At 39.8% G+C, this 17,098-nt stretch overlaps 2 protein-coding genes across 11 annotated transcripts in view; one reads left to right on the top strand and one right to left on the bottom strand.

Moving 5' to 3' along the window:
* The window catches only part of DCTD (dCMP deaminase), a 228,345-nt gene that overhangs the window by 94,636 nt on the left and 116,611 nt on the right, over nucleotides 1-17,098 (top strand). The window lies entirely within an intron of this gene.
* Nucleotides 1-17,098, bottom strand: part of WWC2 (WW and C2 domain containing 2) — a 103,802-nt gene that overhangs the window by 36,153 nt on the left and 50,551 nt on the right. For all 6 annotated transcript variants that reach the window (XR_010303440.1, XM_064148938.1, XM_064148934.1 and 3 more), the window contains exons 4-8: nucleotides 16,145-16,221; nucleotides 11,210-11,289; nucleotides 7,146-7,275; nucleotides 6,506-6,652; nucleotides 4,699-4,772 (exon numbers count right to left, since the gene is read on the bottom strand). Coding sequence is in view for 5 of the 6 variants with exons in the window: in XM_064148938.1 (XP_064005008.1) it covers nucleotides 4,699-4,772; nucleotides 6,506-6,652; nucleotides 7,146-7,275; nucleotides 11,210-11,289; nucleotides 16,145-16,221 (508 nt within the window). In the remaining variant the exon portion in view is untranslated. The remainder of the gene's footprint in view (nucleotides 1-4,698; nucleotides 4,773-6,505; nucleotides 6,653-7,145; nucleotides 7,276-11,209; nucleotides 11,290-16,144; nucleotides 16,222-17,098) is intronic.

Here is a 17,098-nt window from a genome sequence, read left to right as displayed (position 1 = left end):
TAAAAGCTTAACTGAAAGCAGTCTGGTAACATAATGGCACTAGGCTTTACTCATTGAGGAGTATAACGAGTTTCTCCTCAGCTGATGAAGGCTGACTGCTCCTCAGAAACAGCAAGGCAGATGGTGAAATAACAGAAACCATAGCAAGGTGCTCACTTCAGCAGCACACATATATGCAAATCTTAAAAGGCAAACACATTGTCCTTCTGCGAGATCAAAATAAAAGGTGAGAAGATAGCAGCTACCTAAAGAGAATGGATATTAACTTGAAAGGTTGAGTTTGTGCAACTGCTGTTCCAGTTGAAGATGTCAAATCATAGAGTTAAGACACCCAAGACTTGATTATGCATACAAGCTGCCCAGATAAACGTGTAATCAGAAACTTCCCCACTTTATTATTGCACTGTAGTTTTGTCCTGATCAACACAGGTTATTTCCAACATTCAGTGTCCATGATTACCCCATTTGTGGGCTCAGCATCACAGATTAAGAAGTGCAGGTCTTGCAGTAAGGATTCCTTGTCCACTGGGAAAGCCTAAAAAATCCTGCTACAAGTGCTACGTATCTAGTAAGATGACAAATTTCAGCCTTAGCTACATATAAACACAGATGCATAGCTAAAGACATGGAAGTTCTATGCAACAGCTCCCAGCCTTCTGCACCTTTCTTGTAGGCTGGGGAAAAGGCAGAGAAAGTAGACATCAAAACAGAAAGATGCTTCTATGCAATCTAGGGCAAGAGGAACTGAGCTGCTACTTTTTATTTATTCATGACTGTGACAAACCCTAAGTCAGCTCAAAAACTGATAGAAATTTGTGCAACTCCAATGCTACCAGGCCATCCCCAAGGAGATGACCCATGCCATACTTCATTAGTACACAGATAATTTGGTTTATTTAACCCTTCTGCAGTTCTGACAGATTCCTGGGAAAATGTTCTTCTTCTTTCCATATTTTTTTTGTGATTAACAAAACTAATAATATCATGCTCACTTGGCATCTCCAGTATTAATTCTGCAGCACATTAAGGCATTTATTTATGGTCAAAGCTAAGAAGAGTTAATATTGATTCTAACTATCCCATTGCATATACCAGAAACTTAAGAGGAACCACCTCCTTTCTTCCTCCACAGGTAACATTTTCTTCTCATCTTCACCTCAATGGAAAAACAACAGCTTCAAAAAAAGGAAAAGAACCCATATTCCCAGCAAAACCCTGCAAGTTTGACTCAGTATTTGCACAGAAAAACAAAGCAAAATAAACAAATACTATCAGCAGTGCTGCCATAACCAAGCAGAGGGATAAAATTAAATGAAGCATTCCAACATATGTCATTTATATTCATCAGTCCTTTAGGGGAGCAGCACTCAGAGGGAAAACAAACAACTAATTTCAGAGACATAATGAAATGTTAAGACTGTCATCTCCAGGTCACTAGTTCTAGCTAATCTTGTTCTGAAACCAGCTCCTACCAACAGCTATTCGATGGTTTATGGAGTGGGATGGTGGTCTCCAAGCAGTTCAGTCGCCCTGCTATAGACAAGTCTGCTTCCATAACTGACATCACAGGATATTAGGGGTTGGAAGGGGTCCAAAGAGCTTGAGTCCAACCCCCCTGCCAGAGCAGGACAATACTATCTAACACAGATCACAGAGGAACACATCCAGACAGGCCTTGAAAGTCTCCAGAGAAGGAAAATCCTTTCCAGCTGCCTCACCAGACAAGTGAAGAACTACATGGATATGAAAACTGACTGGTCTCACGTCTCACTCTTGAAGAAGTCCTTGCTCAACAGGTTAACAAGGAACATTAACGGTATTTTCATCACACCAGGATAGGATGGTCCCCATGCTATATTAAATCCTTCTGATTACCAATTGCAATTGAATTTAACATAGTTAATGTCAGCATTGAAACTCTTCATGGTATTCTGCTTGCTAAGCAACGTAAAATATGCAACGTACAAAATTATCTGTTAATTTTTAAGTAGCGAAGTTCACTCTTACAAGATCCTCTCATTCTCTTCATTGTTTTAGCTCAAAACTACCAAGAATTTGCACACTTGATGTTTCAGAAAAGATGGTCAATACTTATTAAATTATAGTGATGATTACAATGGCCATTATCAGGTGTTTATCTTCACTGTTGCAAGACATGCACACTTTATCAGTGACTACAGGATGAACTTAAAGCCAGCACGTGCAAACACTTTAAAGACTTTAATTGTCTCTTCAAGGCACATGAACATCTTCTTTAAAGCTGAAACCAACATTCATTATTGGGCACTCTTCAGACAAAATGGAATAAAGATACTATGTAAAAGAAGATAATTTAACCCTGAAAGGCACTAATGTTATATAGAACCAATAGTTATGCTAAGGTAAGTGAATAAACTACTGAAATTTCAACTCAAATTCTTGGCTGACCAATCTGTGAGAAAGTAAGATCTCATGCTGCAATATGCCATACTCTGAGCACTGTACTATTTGGTTTTCTCCCCCCACTCCCCCCCCCTTTTCCTTTTTTAAGGGAAATCTTTTTCTTCAGGATTTTTTTTGCTCCTACAAAGGGAAGATAAAAAACACAAAGCTAGGACTTCCTGCTGTCAAGGCATAACGAAAACAGAGTATGATCTGGTTTTGTATCAGTTATGCTTGAGAAAAAATGTCATCTATCTGCATCTAAAACACCTCCTGACAATTAATATTGTGTACATGTTGATTCTGAGCCAAAACCTGACATGTTCAACACTGAACAAGCACAAGACCCTTAGCACTCTTTGATGAATGCATTGATTATCTAATAATGCTTTTGGATCCTTAATGAGGATATAAAGGATTCCACTTGTTACCAGCAAGGATGGTAGCAGCTACCTTGTATGTGGAGGGTGTACATTTGAAATAAGGTTAAAAAATGTTGATTGTTCAGCCTCCTGCCTTTAGACCATTACAAGAAACTGTGCCTTTACCTGGCACTTATAAGCTGCAAGTTAATTTTCCTAGTTTACTAACTAATTATGCCATAGTATTACAATTATAAGTATTATTTCATTTGATGGCATTTGGGGACAACTATGATCTGGGGGGAGTGCTATTTTTTCATTTTATTGCCTTGGTAAAAAAGGAATTTTGGGCATGGGATAAATTTTTAGACTTTTTGTCCCCTTAAAGTGCAAAGAATTTCCATAGCAAATATACATATCCTTTTGGAAGAGCTGACATCTAGTTTTATGAAAAGCATTAGACATTTATACATTATAAATAAAAAGAGAATTCACACCACCCACCACCCTCATATATATATATAAGTAAATATTTTCTTACTATTGTGTACCAGTTCTAGTGCACCATGTCATTCTAACCCTGAATGTTCTGCTTTCTGATGGTCATTCTTCAGTGCTGTGGCAGTTTATCAGAATGGCACTGCTTTCAGGAGCAACCACTGCAGAACTTAATTTGAAAAGCATTCCACATCCATCAGTGGAGCAGTTCCTGATGTCTTTTCTCCTCAGGTTAAACTCATTTAAAAAAAACCCACAGTGATAACAAGTATTTAAATTATCCACAGTCCCAAGTAAAAAAATAAATAATTAATTAAGCCTACTAAATCTGCACTGGAAGGCTAAAGCAGGTCTAAAATTGAAGAGCCTTCAGTGGCATAGTAAACCAGCATGATGATCCCAAAGAAGGATGTAACAGACATAAATAACCTGGTGACTCCTTTCAGAGGAAAGCCAACTCAATCTATTCCCTTAATCCTGGAACTTTGTCCATTACTTTGTCACTGTCTGCACTGTCGTTCTTAACTCTTTCACCTCAGCATTAAATGTAAAGCCTGTTCAAAAGCACCGACTGCTCCTGAAAGTCTGCTTGTCTTGTGAAGGAAAAGAAAGACCGCAGTAACGCTCCCCAGGGCCTCTAGAGCGCCGTCCACTAGATGTCACTGCGAGTACAGGGTTAGTGCTGCGGAGCTCAGACTCGCAAAATCCCAACTCACAAAATCACAGAATCATCCAGGTTGGAAAAGACTATCAGGATCACCAGGTCCAAACTACAACCCTATCCTACAAAATTCACCCTAAACCATATCGCTAAGCACCACATCCAAACGACGCTTAAACACATCTAGTGTCGGTGACTCAACCACCTCCCTGGGCAGCTCATTCCAGTGCCTGACCATTCTCTCCATGAAAAACTTTTTCCTAATGTCTGATCTAAACCTACCCAGTTGCAACTTAAGACCATTCCCCCTTGTTCTGTTTCCAGTTACCTGTGAGAAGAGACCAGCACCAGCCTCTCCACAATGTCCTTTCAGGTAGCTGTAGACATCAACAAAGTCTTCCCTCAGCCTCCTCTTCCTCAAACTAACCATCCCCAGCTCCCTCAGTGGCTCCTCATAAGATATATTCTCTAGAGCCTTACACAGCTTCATTGCCCTCCTCTGGACCCACTCCAGCACCTCCACATCTCCCTTGTATTGCAGTGCCCAAAACTGAACACCATACTCAAGGTGTGGTCTCACCAAAGCCAAGTACAAGGGGACAATCACCTCCCTACTCTTGCTGGCCAAAGCATTTTTAATACAAGCCAGGATGCCACTGGCCTTCTTGGCTGCCTGGGCACACTGCTGGCTCATCTTCAGCTGCCTGTCTGTTACAACTCAAGGCTAGAACTTAACAAAGTGACTAACCCTATTACCTTCTTTTTGCCTCTTCATATTGAAGACTTAGTCTGACCTTCTCCACTAAATTTGATCTACTTCTTGCTCCAACCTGTTCAGGGAAAGAAAAAAATTAAATTAAAATTAGCCTTATTACTGTGTAAAGTTGTAAAATGACTCAACAAAACCTACACAAGGGCTAGAAAAGTTGCAACTTAAAAAAAAAAAGAAACAACACCTGCCTGCAGCCATGGACTTGCTACTAAATGCCTAGTTAGGAATCTACTGGGCTGTACAAAAGAGTGCTGTTTTCTTCTGATGCAGTTAGGCATTTTTCATTACTATTATATCAGTTGTCCATAGGATCACAGGATGTTAGGGGTTAGAAGGGACACAAAGAGATCATCGAGTCCAGCCCCCCTGCCAGAGCCGGACAATACTATCTAACACAGATCACAGAGGAACACATCCAGACAAGCCTCGAAATCTCCAAAGAAGGAAACTCCACGAACTCCCTGGGGAGCCTGTTCCAGTGCTCTGTGACCCTTACAGTAAAGAAGATCCCCCTTGTGTTGAGGCGGAACCTCTTTTGCTGCAATTTACACCCGTTGCTCCTTGTCCTATCAGAGGGAGCAAGTGAGCAGAGCCTGTCCCCCCCCCCTCCTGGCCAGCCTTCAGATACTTATAAACATTTATTACATCCTCTCTAAGTCTTCTTTTCTCCAGACTAAAAAGCCCCAGGTCCCTCAGCCTCTCCTCATAAGCCATGCCCTCCTGTCCCCTAATCATCCTAGTAGCCCTCTGCTGGTCCCTCTCCAGCAGATCCCTGTCCCTCTTAATCTGGGGAGCCCAAAGCTAAAACAGATGAGGTCTCGCCAGGGCAGAGTAGAGGGGGAGGAGAACCTCCCTCGATCTGCTGGACACTCTTCCCAATGCACCCCAGGATCCCATTGGCCTTCCTGGCCACAAGGGCACATTGCTGTGCCATGGTTAACTTGTTACCTACCAGGACCCCCAGGTCCCTCTTCACAGGACTGCTTTCCAACAGATCTCCTCCCAGCCTGTACTGGTGGAGTTTGTTATTCCTCCCCAGATGCAGGACTCTGCACTTGTATTTCATCAACATATTTCATCACAGGAAAGGAAGAGTATTTTCTAAGATGTTTTGCAGTGACTATGCCCAAAATTTTGATCTCTTACTTTGAACTTCAGCAAACTCAGAGTTTAGAAGTAAGTCCATTTCAAAGTAAGAGTTCAACAAATTTGCTACAAAACATAGACAAGCTTAGCTCTGTTTGGAAAATTTTATACAGTGCCCTACTCACAATAGTAGCTCTCAGAACTTCAAAGAAGGTACTAAAATTAAGCACAGCTTTCTGTGTATGTAAAATTCACCGTGAGTGAAACAGAGAAGGTTTTAATAAATCCCTGAAAGTAGTTCCATTAACAGTTTTTCAGCTGTGCAAAATGAAATTGCACATTTAAATTCTGAGATCTTGATTCTTAAAATTAAAAACACCTTCATACTTCATCAAGTCTGTAAGGTGAAATAGATTCTACACATGGATTAAAAAAAGTACTATTTACTTATGCTGATCTTCACTGTACTGGAACTACTTGATTAAATCAGATAGTCATAAATGCCTCATGCTACATGCACAAAGCTCATCTGAATCTTGATTTGAAATTTATGGGTAAAACGTGATAACTGAGTCTAAGTAATCATCTCAAGATATACATATACACACACACACACTGATCAGTAAATGACCATTTGGCTCAAACTTAGTTAACAGCAGCATTCCAATTGAATTTCTCCTTTCATCTGACAAAATGTAAGCTCACCTCACCAGAAATGTCAGTCTGAGACCCTGTATCCAGAGTTTGTCTAGAAAAACACAGCTGAGAATTTACAGAGCTGGAATTCAAGTCTTGTTCAGATGTCCCAGTGGTCTGGTCAAAGTTGAATTTCTCTCTCAGCTTTGCAAGACTCTGTTCAGGAAGCACAAGTGGAGATAGTGTTAAAGCCCCTTTTCACTCTACCATGCTTGTACCAGTTCATCTCCAAGAAATGTTCACATAAAAGACTCCAATATAAAAATCCTGGGGTCTAGTTTATATTAAGAAAGCTATCCTTTTAATCAAGTAATTGGTAGGTGGCAAATGGGGCACTTTAGATTTAGAAAGCTCTGATTTAGAAAATGTCCTTGAATCTCAAACACACCTCTTGGTTCTGCTCATTAAGTGTTGTAAATCGTGGTTTAGAAGTAACATATGCATGGTACTTTAGATACAAGTTCAAATACCTATATTCTCTGAATGACACAGAGGGCCTTTTGAATTAGGAAAGTCTATTTTAATACCAGTTTGGCTCAAAGTATTTCAAGAATCTCTTAAAAATATAAAATGCAAAGTATTTATCATCAGGGAAGTCAGGCATGTTAAAACAGATTCACACAAAACTTTCATAAACCATTAAAAATACCTTCATTAAATCTTGTTTTTCTTTCTCCCCTGAACTTATCGCCTTTCTGATGGACTTCAATTCACTCAGGATGGCTTTGGCTTCGCACAGCTCATACCCACTCTGGCCTCCAGACATTTTTTGGTCAATTCTGTGGAAAGAGACTATACTAATACCAGACACAGTAAAGAATTGCAGAATCTCTGACATTCTGCTTCAGGCAGAACCATAATTAGAAAAGAGAAGGGAAGGAGATAAAAGATAACATTTCCTGTAGCAGGCATACAAAGAGGAAAAAGGACACTGATGTCTTCATTAAAATGTTTACTACTTAATCCTTGGCAAAACCACCAAACTATCTAACACGTACCCAGTGCCCAGTGAACAGCTTTTGCTGACATCAGGAAATTTAATGGATTTTCTTCCCCCTGTTGCCTTTAAAACCACTTCAGCTAAACTACCAGGCTCTTAGCAAAGACAGAGACTTCACAAACAATTTTAGTTGATTCAGCCTTTAAGGATGGAAGGGGCACACAGTACTGACAAGTCCTACACACGCTACCAGGAGTAGGATGTTATCACTGCCAACACTGTCAAAATTACCATCCCCAGCATAACTGTGCAGCACAAAAGCTGCTTTTGGGTACACCTTTCATACCATAAACTGTTTGTAAAGCTCACGGAAGCAGAATTTATTAGTAGCAGTATTTCTCTACCCAGATCCACATAGTGACACAGGCAGACAGACAAGCCTCTTGCTACTAATCAGCCTTGCAGAGAAGAAACGGAACCAGTTTCCTGCTACTTCACCCTAATCCAAGGTATTAACAACCATCTGGAACAGCTGTTCTGCTCAGCCAGTAAACCAGGCTCTTTTTAGCCACAAAATCTCTGGCAAAATTAGACAATTTATCAAATTCTTAGATTACCATTGTAACTTGAAACTGTAACTTGAAAATAACAAAATGTTCCTAAACATAGAGGCAAAAAAAAACCCCTACTGCTGCATTTTAGTATTCTCGTGTTTATTTCAAGAATTACAGTCTGTAAACACATTCCTCTGATCTCTAGTTTAACTATTTCATAGCATCACAGAAATGACTGCAGTTGTGCCTCACAAAACTAAAGCAAATTGGTTTTCTGTTTATAACATCCTTCACCATCTTTGCTGGAAGATATTGTGAGTGGGGAATGAGTGAACATTTTAATGATCAGAGTGATCTTGAGCTTCCTCTGCAAAAACAGCAACTTGCACAAGACACCTGTAAGTATTTTTCTTCCAGTTTGTGCACAGAGATGTCAAGGTTCTAAAGCAGTCTTTAAAACTGCGAGCATGTCTGTTTTCCTTTCTCCACACTTCAGGTTTTGTGTAAACTAGAACTTCATTTGTGTAAGAAAATTACCTACATGACTCAGCACTCTGATTCCTATTCAAGAATAAATTAGTTTGTAGCTTGGAAGTTTCTCAGACTCCTGCATAGGGAGGCTCTGTCTGACAACACTCAATTTTTGGTAACTTACCAGGTTGCTGAGGTCAAACATATGTAGGATATGCCAACAACTGGGATCATGAATGAACAGCTGGGTAATACACCACATGCTGCCCAGTAATATGATGTGCCACATTCAAGCCACAACTGCTTTATTCTGTATATAATCAGGATGGACAAGAAGGATCTCTGATATATAAGATATTCCATCTTTCTGTTTTAAATTAGTACTGTTTGAAAGCAGCTGACTGAATGTTAAAAACAAATGTCCATTGTGTTTCTGTGGAATGCTGTTGACAGTTTCTGAAACATGCTTTGGATTCCTATCAAAATGGCTTGTGAGCAAGCTGCTTTAAAACAATACTTCACTGTTGAATTAATAAAATAAACCCAGCATGACTGGCTAACCTTTAATTCTGAGACAGGAGCATGAGTTTTTATTATCTTAAACTTTAGAATCAATATGTCTTTCTTCTTCTAAACTTTGCTTCAAATTAAATCCAATTTATGGTTAAATAAACTCAATCAACTATCCTTTTCTACCTTTGCTCCTCTCTAGTCTTCATATATGTAAACAAATAAATCTCACTTCTATTTTAGTCAAAATTAAAGACAGAGACTTGATTAAGGTTCAACAACACCAAGCACAGGGTCCTGCATCTGGGTTGGGGCAATCCCAGACACCACTAGAGGCTGGGCAGTGACTGGCTTGAGAGCAGCCCTGAAGAAAAGGACTTAAGAGTAGATGAGAAGCTCAATATGAGCTGCCAGTGTATGCCTGCAGACCAGAAAGCCAGTCATATCCTGGGCTGCATCAAGAGAAGTGTGGCCAGCAGGTCGAGAGAGGTGGTTCGCCCCTTCTGCATCCCCATTGTGAGACTCCACCTGGAGTACTGTGTTCAGTTCTGGAGCCACTATTACAAGAAAGATGTGGACATGCTGGAATGTGTCTGGAGAAGGGCCATGAGGGTGATCAGAGGGATGGAGTACCTCTCCTATGAACACAGGCTGACAGAGTTGGGGCTGTTCAGTGTGGAGGAGACCTTTATTGTGGCCTTCCAATATCTGGAGGGAGCTTACAAGAAAGCTGGTGAGGGACATTTTAGTGTTAGGCAGTGATAGGACTAGGGGGAATGGATCCAAGATAGAGGAGGGTAGGTTTAGACCAGATGTTAGAAAGAAGTTCTTCACTATAAGGGTGGTGAGCCAGTGGAACAGGTTGCCCAGGGAAGGCCCATCACTGGATGTTTTTAAGGCCAGGATGGATGTGTCTCTGGGCAACCCATCTAGTGGAGCGTGTCCTTGCCCATGGCAGAGGTGTTGGAACTAGATAATCCTTGAGGTGTCTTCCAGCCCTGACAATTCTATGACTGGCATCTTTCCAAGGTGCTGAGGTTTTTTAGTTCCAAACTGACTTAAAGCTGTTCATCTTGGAAAAGCAATTTTTGTCCCTTTTGACATGTTTCTAATTACGAGTGGCCGCTTCTTGGATCAGAATTTTTTTCTCCCAATTAACAAAAATCCTGCTGCACGGAACCGAGTATCAAAACACAGAGGCGATAGCACGCAAGATGTTTTGGTTAGAGCTACAAACTGAACTCTCAATCCCCCGGCTTCAAACACAGATGGTCTGTCATTCTTCACAAAAACCACTTATCTTCTCCCAACTTTTGTCCATTTTCCCCATGCATTCTGCAAGCTCTCCAGGACAGAGATTATTACTCATGTGACAGTACACTGCCATAGACAGGAGGTCCTGAATAAAAGGATAAATGAATCCAGGCAATTACTAATGATGCAGCATTGTTTCTGCTACTGGAACTAGTGTACTAAGAGCACGCAGCTCAGCATTTTACTGTGTAAATGTATGGGTACATACCATAATACAGAAAAACACAAGCATCAATAATTTTCTGTTCGCTTTAGTCAAGAAAACAGGCTTGTTAGCAAGGTTTCCCCTGCAGCAGTTTCTTTGTGGTGACAGCTCCAGTAATGTTTAATATTTTAGGGCCCAACTTTGTAAGTCAGGAGCAGCAGGGAGTGCTCAGACTGAAAAAAATGTCATTCCCTAATAATCCAGCTGGCTGAATACCTAGAATGCTCATCTAGTTCAGCATCAGCCCTTTGGACACCAGGCATTCCAGCAAATGGAACAAAGAAAGTCAGCTCTTTAATCCTCAAATTGTGACTAATTTCAAATCCTGCACAGTTGTGCACCATTCATACCTCTGTGATCAGCATTCTCCTCTCTCACTTTTGAGCCCAGAGGTGAGGAAGAAGGGGAAAAAAAGATTTTTTTTTATGTGACACAGAAAGCAGTTAAATTCTTCCTTGAGACTCTTAACCATTGCCCCCTTCTTTCTGCCTCTTTTCAACACAAGTTACCTCATGGGAAAAAAAAAATATATGAGTGGGAGCAGATTTCTCATGTTAACACCTGCTATTTCTACAGATTTCCTGCTTCCTAGCTACAACAGAAAGTTATTAGATTCACTTCCCCCCCTCAATAATTCTCTCACATAAGATGGATTCAATTCTGTGCCAAAAAAAAAGATCCCAAACCCAACACTTTCAACTTTTTTTTTTTTTACTCACTGTTGCAGTGTTTCAAAGCCCTGTTCCTTGTACAGCAGCTCTTGCTTCATCTGAGAGAGTTCCCTCTTCAGCTTCTTAACCTTGTGTTAAATCAAAGCAAGAGTTAGAGAATTCCTCTTGTTAAATGGCGTAACGCATGCCTTTGAACAATTAATGTATTCTCTACATCAGACGAGAAAAAAAGCAGAGTAAATTGCTCTACTGACACATATTAGAAACAAAAAGATCTGTTCTCTTCCTGATGTCTATGGGCAACATGCTTTAGCATAAAAGGGACACAAGCAGATTAAATCACATTCCTTATTTGTATCGATACCACACTGTGTTATTAAACCTGAGAGAACTTTAACAAGTAATTTACTTCTCACTTGTTAAGCATGCATTCCGATTGTCCTACAGGGATATGTCTGTTTATGTTTAAGCTTATTATGTTTTCACTTTTTCATTCCAGGAAGCTCCCAAGTAATTTGCACAGTAAAAGAGAGTGTGTGGTTTTTTTTTTTCCTGTTATTTATTATAAAGCTTTACAGACACTGGGCCCCTAAATATGTAATTCAAATTTATTTAATTCTAACATAACAATCACCAAACACATTTGGATCACAAACATATGCACCTATTCAATAGAATTTTTTTCAGCAACACATTCCCTACTTTGCCTGAATTTGCATGCTCAATTGCTTTTTATCTTAATACTGCTATTCTGAATGTGAGTAACACTACAAAATATTTACAAATCAAGATTAAATAAACCAAATTCTCCTTTTAATTTTTTTATGTCGTACTTCCTAAACATACTGAAACAGTTTCTGGACAATCTGTAAAGAAGTGTACTTTAACACAAAATCAAAATTAATTCTCTGCATACACACTGAGACATAAATGCCTCTTTGAAGTTTAGAGTCTCAAATTTTTGTGTTTGTACATCTATACCTGGCTCGTTTGCACTCTACATACTAGCCAAATATTGTCAGGTGTTTTGACTTTACAATCAGAAAGATGACAAAAGGAAAAGCCTGCTGAAGTCCCCTGCTCTCACCTACCACTGTGAAATTCTTGTTTGTTTTCATGTAGGTCCCCAGATATTTAACTCTCTATTAAAATAAAGCATTTTGACCCCTTCATCTGAAGCTAATTTCAAAATATGTCCCCAGGACATTCTTCGCCCAAATCCCCACAGATGTCCTACTTGGTGCTGTTCTTTGAATTTGGGTTGTTTATTTGTCTCTTTTTGAAGAAGAGGAAAAAGTGAGATTGGCAACATGCCACGTGCTGAGCATCTCCAAGAGACCTGAAATGTTTTGTATGTCTAAAGTAAGCAGCAATTTGCAAGGTCTTCTTATGGGTTTGTGAATGACACTTAAGCATTTGAGTTTGTAGCTTCTGGCTAACGAATTTTCTGTGACAGAAAAAATGCTTTCGATCTCCATTCTCTCCAAAGCAAAATTGGTTTCCTAGATGAGGCGTTAGGTTCAGGCTTAGGAAAACTTTCATCACTAGTTGCTTCACTTGAAAGGAAACTGTGTTTATTGTGGCCATAGCAAATAGTTAGGATGGCAAATAGTCAATGTCTCTAAACAGACACTCAGGACTTCTTAACTATTTCTCCTCTGATTAGCATGAAAACTCCAAAAATAATCTCTCAAATGTTCTGATCGAGGTTGTAGAAAATGAACAGATATTGCCTCTATCTCCCAGAGAAAGTCATGTGTAAAATGGGAAAGAAGTCTCAATTTTTCTGAGAAACACAGAATGGCTACACTTTGGGTTTTGTTTTTTTTTAAATCACAAATGTCAATTTATAGTAATAGCATGAGGCACATTTGATTTCAACTTAGAAGATTGGATCTCTTGGAAACCCTTACATTTTTCCTCAAGATCATCTTCTGAGTGTCCTCTGCTGTAATTCATCATCATTTCATTATCAAGAAATGTGAGTGAGGCACATTATCCTAGAAGGATGTGACCTACATCATAATATAGACTCTGTGTTTACTGCATCATACTTGCATTAAGCTATTCTTGTGTTCCTTATCTTCTCCTTCAAAACTTTCACATAATTCCCACTCGATCAAAACTCTTCACTTATCCTTCACCTCCTTCCTATTGCTTTTGCACAGCATCTTAAATCACCTGATCAGGCCTTTTGCTTCCTCCTCCTAACTGCATCTTCAAGCAGGCTCCTGTGCTAACCTCCTTCTATTCCCAGCATTCGAGTGCTAATGGAACAATGACGACGAAGTGCTTTCCTCTAGTTGTTTTATAAAGGTGCATTCCTTACGTGCTGCATATGCATAAACTACAGTGCAATCATATGTGCCTTGTAATGCTTGAATTATCTTACTGATTACTGATTAATACCCAAAATGGCCCCACTCAAAGTCCACTACAAAATCAGGTCCTTCAATTTTAATCTGATGAGAAAGGTCTTTCTTCTGCTTATTTAGCAATGTTATATTTTCTCCATGAACTATTGCACAACAGCAATTCATGAACCCAAAAGGCTCGACATGCATATATTAAGCACAGCTAGCAAGGAAAAGGCTAAAGGCCAATTCAGAACTTCCTCAAATGCTGAGTTTCCCCCTTCAGCCACCATTAACCCGATGATACCAGTAAGTCTCAGCCAGTGTGTGAGAGAGAACATCTGACCTAATAGTTCACTAAACAATGTGCAAATTCTAACTAGCTGGATAGCAGCTTACTAATGACTAACTTCGCTTCCCACCAAGTCCACGCATGCATATACTGCAAAACGCCAAAGGGTGGCATATTAGCAAGCATCCTCAAACATTCAGATGAGAGTAAACCATTATAACAATCATACCTCTCTTGACATCTTCCATGAAAGCCACTTTCCAGCCCTAGCATCACAGGGCTCCACATTTTCTTATCTCAATGATTTTCATATCCAGTGGCTTTGGATGACAAACTTTATGCTGATACAGATATTCTTGGACTGCACCCTTCTAAACTCTGCAGACAAGATTCAGGTCACCTATTTTAGGCATATAGGCAACTAGGATTTTGCAATGCCAATAAATCAGGTGTTGGGAACCAGAAGGGTATTAGGCTTCTTGACTCCAAGAAAACAATGAAGAGAAGGAAGCACCTCCAAACAATTATTATGATTAACAAATCTGCCTCTCTCCTCAGTGAAAACATTGTAGACCTGCAGCCAAGAGGTGATTCAGTTGTTTTGCATCTCTTGCTAGGAGGTACTAAGTAATGTGAAAATCTGAGCACAAGATCACATTCACAATTTCCCCTCTTTGAAATGCAGGTGACTATACATTAAATTTGGTCACCTATCTTGTTTTTCAACAACACTGTTAATTCCCCACGTATACTAGTGAGCTCCCTGCCCAAGGTAACATCTACTACTGCTCCGTTCATTTTGGGCTAGAGCACCCCTTCTATGAAGAGAGTCTGAGAGAGCTGACATTGCTCTACTTGGAGTAGAGAAACGTCCAGGGAGACTTTAGAGCAGCGTTTCAGTATTTCAAGGGGGCTACACGAGAGCTGCAGAGGAACTTTTTACAAAGGCATGCATTGTTAGGACAAGGGGTAATGGCTTCAAATTAGAAGCAGCTCAAATCAGGTTAGACATTAGGAGGAAATTCTTTACCATAAGGGTAAGGCACTGTAACAGACTGCACAGAGAAGTTGTGAAGGCTCCAACCCTGGAAGTCTTCAAAGCCAGGCTGGATGAGGCCTTGATCAACCCAGTTTAGTAGGAAGTGTCCCTGCCCATGGCAGGGGGATTGGAATTAGATGATCTTTAAGGTCGCGTCTAATCTAAACTATGACTCTGATTTTATAAAGAAGAAGCTCTCACCTTGCCTTTTCATTCTGGTTCCTGATTGGGTCCTTACTGCTGTTGATTCTCCCTGCTTAAAATTGCCCCTCCCACCTCCTCCAGTGTTGAAAAAAGTTCTCTCCCTAATCACCTTCCCTTCACCTGAAAGAACAAGGGACTACAAACTGAAATTGGTAAGGATGAGCAGTTTTACGAGAAGTCAGGAGGGCAACATCCAGGTATCAGCTTTACAGTGTATTCCCTCTCTGATTTATACTGGGGTTTAAAGTTTTAATGAGCTTTTTACACGGCTCCATTTAAATATTAATTGTTTAGATTCATCTCTCTTATACCAGGTGAAAAGGGATGTTGCTCTCAGAGGCTTCTGGAGTGCTGCTCTGAGGAAACCAGGAGGGGGCAATAGAACAGCTGAATAACTGCTGTCGTTTCTGCTCTCTATTCCAGTCCTTACTGACAGGCTATGCTGTGAGATGCTGCCGTTTTAACCCTGAACGATTTGATCCGGGTTTTTTGAGTACTTTTTTCCATTGCTAACTACAGAAAGCCTAGCCATAGAGTAGTAAATGTCACAGATTAAATAAATGAACTCCCTAGACAGATTTTAAATGTCTTTCACGTGATTCTGTCTCCTTACTCATGATAAATTCACTCCTCTGTGAATCAAAGGTCTTTCTATGGAGTCCGTTAGTGACCATACTGAACACAGCTGACCAAATAATTTATTTGTGTTCATTATCAATTTCAAAATGCAAACACAAATTTCTTCATTTTAACTGTTCCACTTCGACAAAGCAGAATGAAAAGTATTTTTTAAACCAACAGAAACTTGTGAGGCAGTTCATGTAGCTCATAGTCCTCCTTTTAAAAACAAGAGCATACAAATGAAAATAGTTACTTCATTTAAATACACATCTAATTAGAACATCTGTCTCCCCAAAATGTGTTATTTGAAATTAACAGAAAAGTTCATTAAAAACCTCCAAACTGCATTTGATGAGAATATTAGGAGGTTTCAGTACCAGAGTACAGGTCATGTCTCCTAGTTCAAGCTTTGCTTTTTCTAATCATAAACTTTGCACACAGAATACCAATGAGTATGTGTTAAGCACTCTCACCCTTAATCTTGTAGTGGAGATTTCAGCCTTCAGAATGTCAGGGTCATACTTTGTGCTTGATGAGGAGCCTGAGAACACTTTTCCAAAAAGACAAAAAAAAGAGACAAATATTTAAGTACTTTCATGTCATTAGTTAGTCCCTTTCTCAATGAATCAACATTGATCAAAAACTTCAAAAATGCAGAAAGTCTTAAAAAGGGAAATGTTTTATAGATTAGTCAGCATTGCAGGATGGTATTAATTAATGAATAATCAAAATTTGCCCCTTTTTTGCCCTACCGCTATTTGCTATTTCTCCTCCTTCACTTACTCCAGGAACCTAAAGTAGCACCTAATTCTCCCTGGTTTTCTACCCCTTGCTTTCAGTTCCCATTCATTGGAATGACAAATCTTGTGATCACCTCCTCCTGGGAAGTGTAATTCCTGAGGAGATTTCTGGAAAGCAGAATATTTATTCAGAAGCTTCTCAGGTCCACTGCACAGTTCTCCTAAGAGAGATGTCTGGCCAACAACAGGCCTCCAATGTCACTTTACTGCATACCCAATCCTTGCCCAGTGTTGCCTCATGTATCCGTACTTCTCTTCCAGTCACAGCAGACAGGCTACAAAGCTATTGTATGCTATTCTTATGAAGCAGCAACAAATTCCCTTCTTGAAGACACCCATCAACACGCTAGGGACATTTCAGCATGTAGCCATGCATGGTGTGCAACAGATCTTATTTACTTTGAACAGAATTTGGCAGAATTTTGTTCTGACACATTACATGACAAAATAGATTTCAGAGCCACCTTGTCCAAACCATGGCTCAAAGAGGTTGTACCAGAGTGAAGAGAGCTCTCTCCAGCAGATATCTGTATGTTAAAAAAAAAAAAAAGGTAGAATACCTATCTTTATAAAAGTCAGAGCACAAGATGTTCCTAGTAAACCTTGAAAACTCACCCTAAAGAGAAT

Source organism: Pogoniulus pusillus, chromosome 9, assembly GCF_015220805.1.
Source record: "Pogoniulus pusillus isolate bPogPus1 chromosome 9, bPogPus1.pri, whole genome shotgun sequence".
NCBI lineage: Eukaryota > Metazoa > Chordata > Aves > Piciformes > Lybiidae > Pogoniulus > Pogoniulus pusillus.
This window is presented reverse-complemented; position numbering and strand designations above follow the sequence as displayed.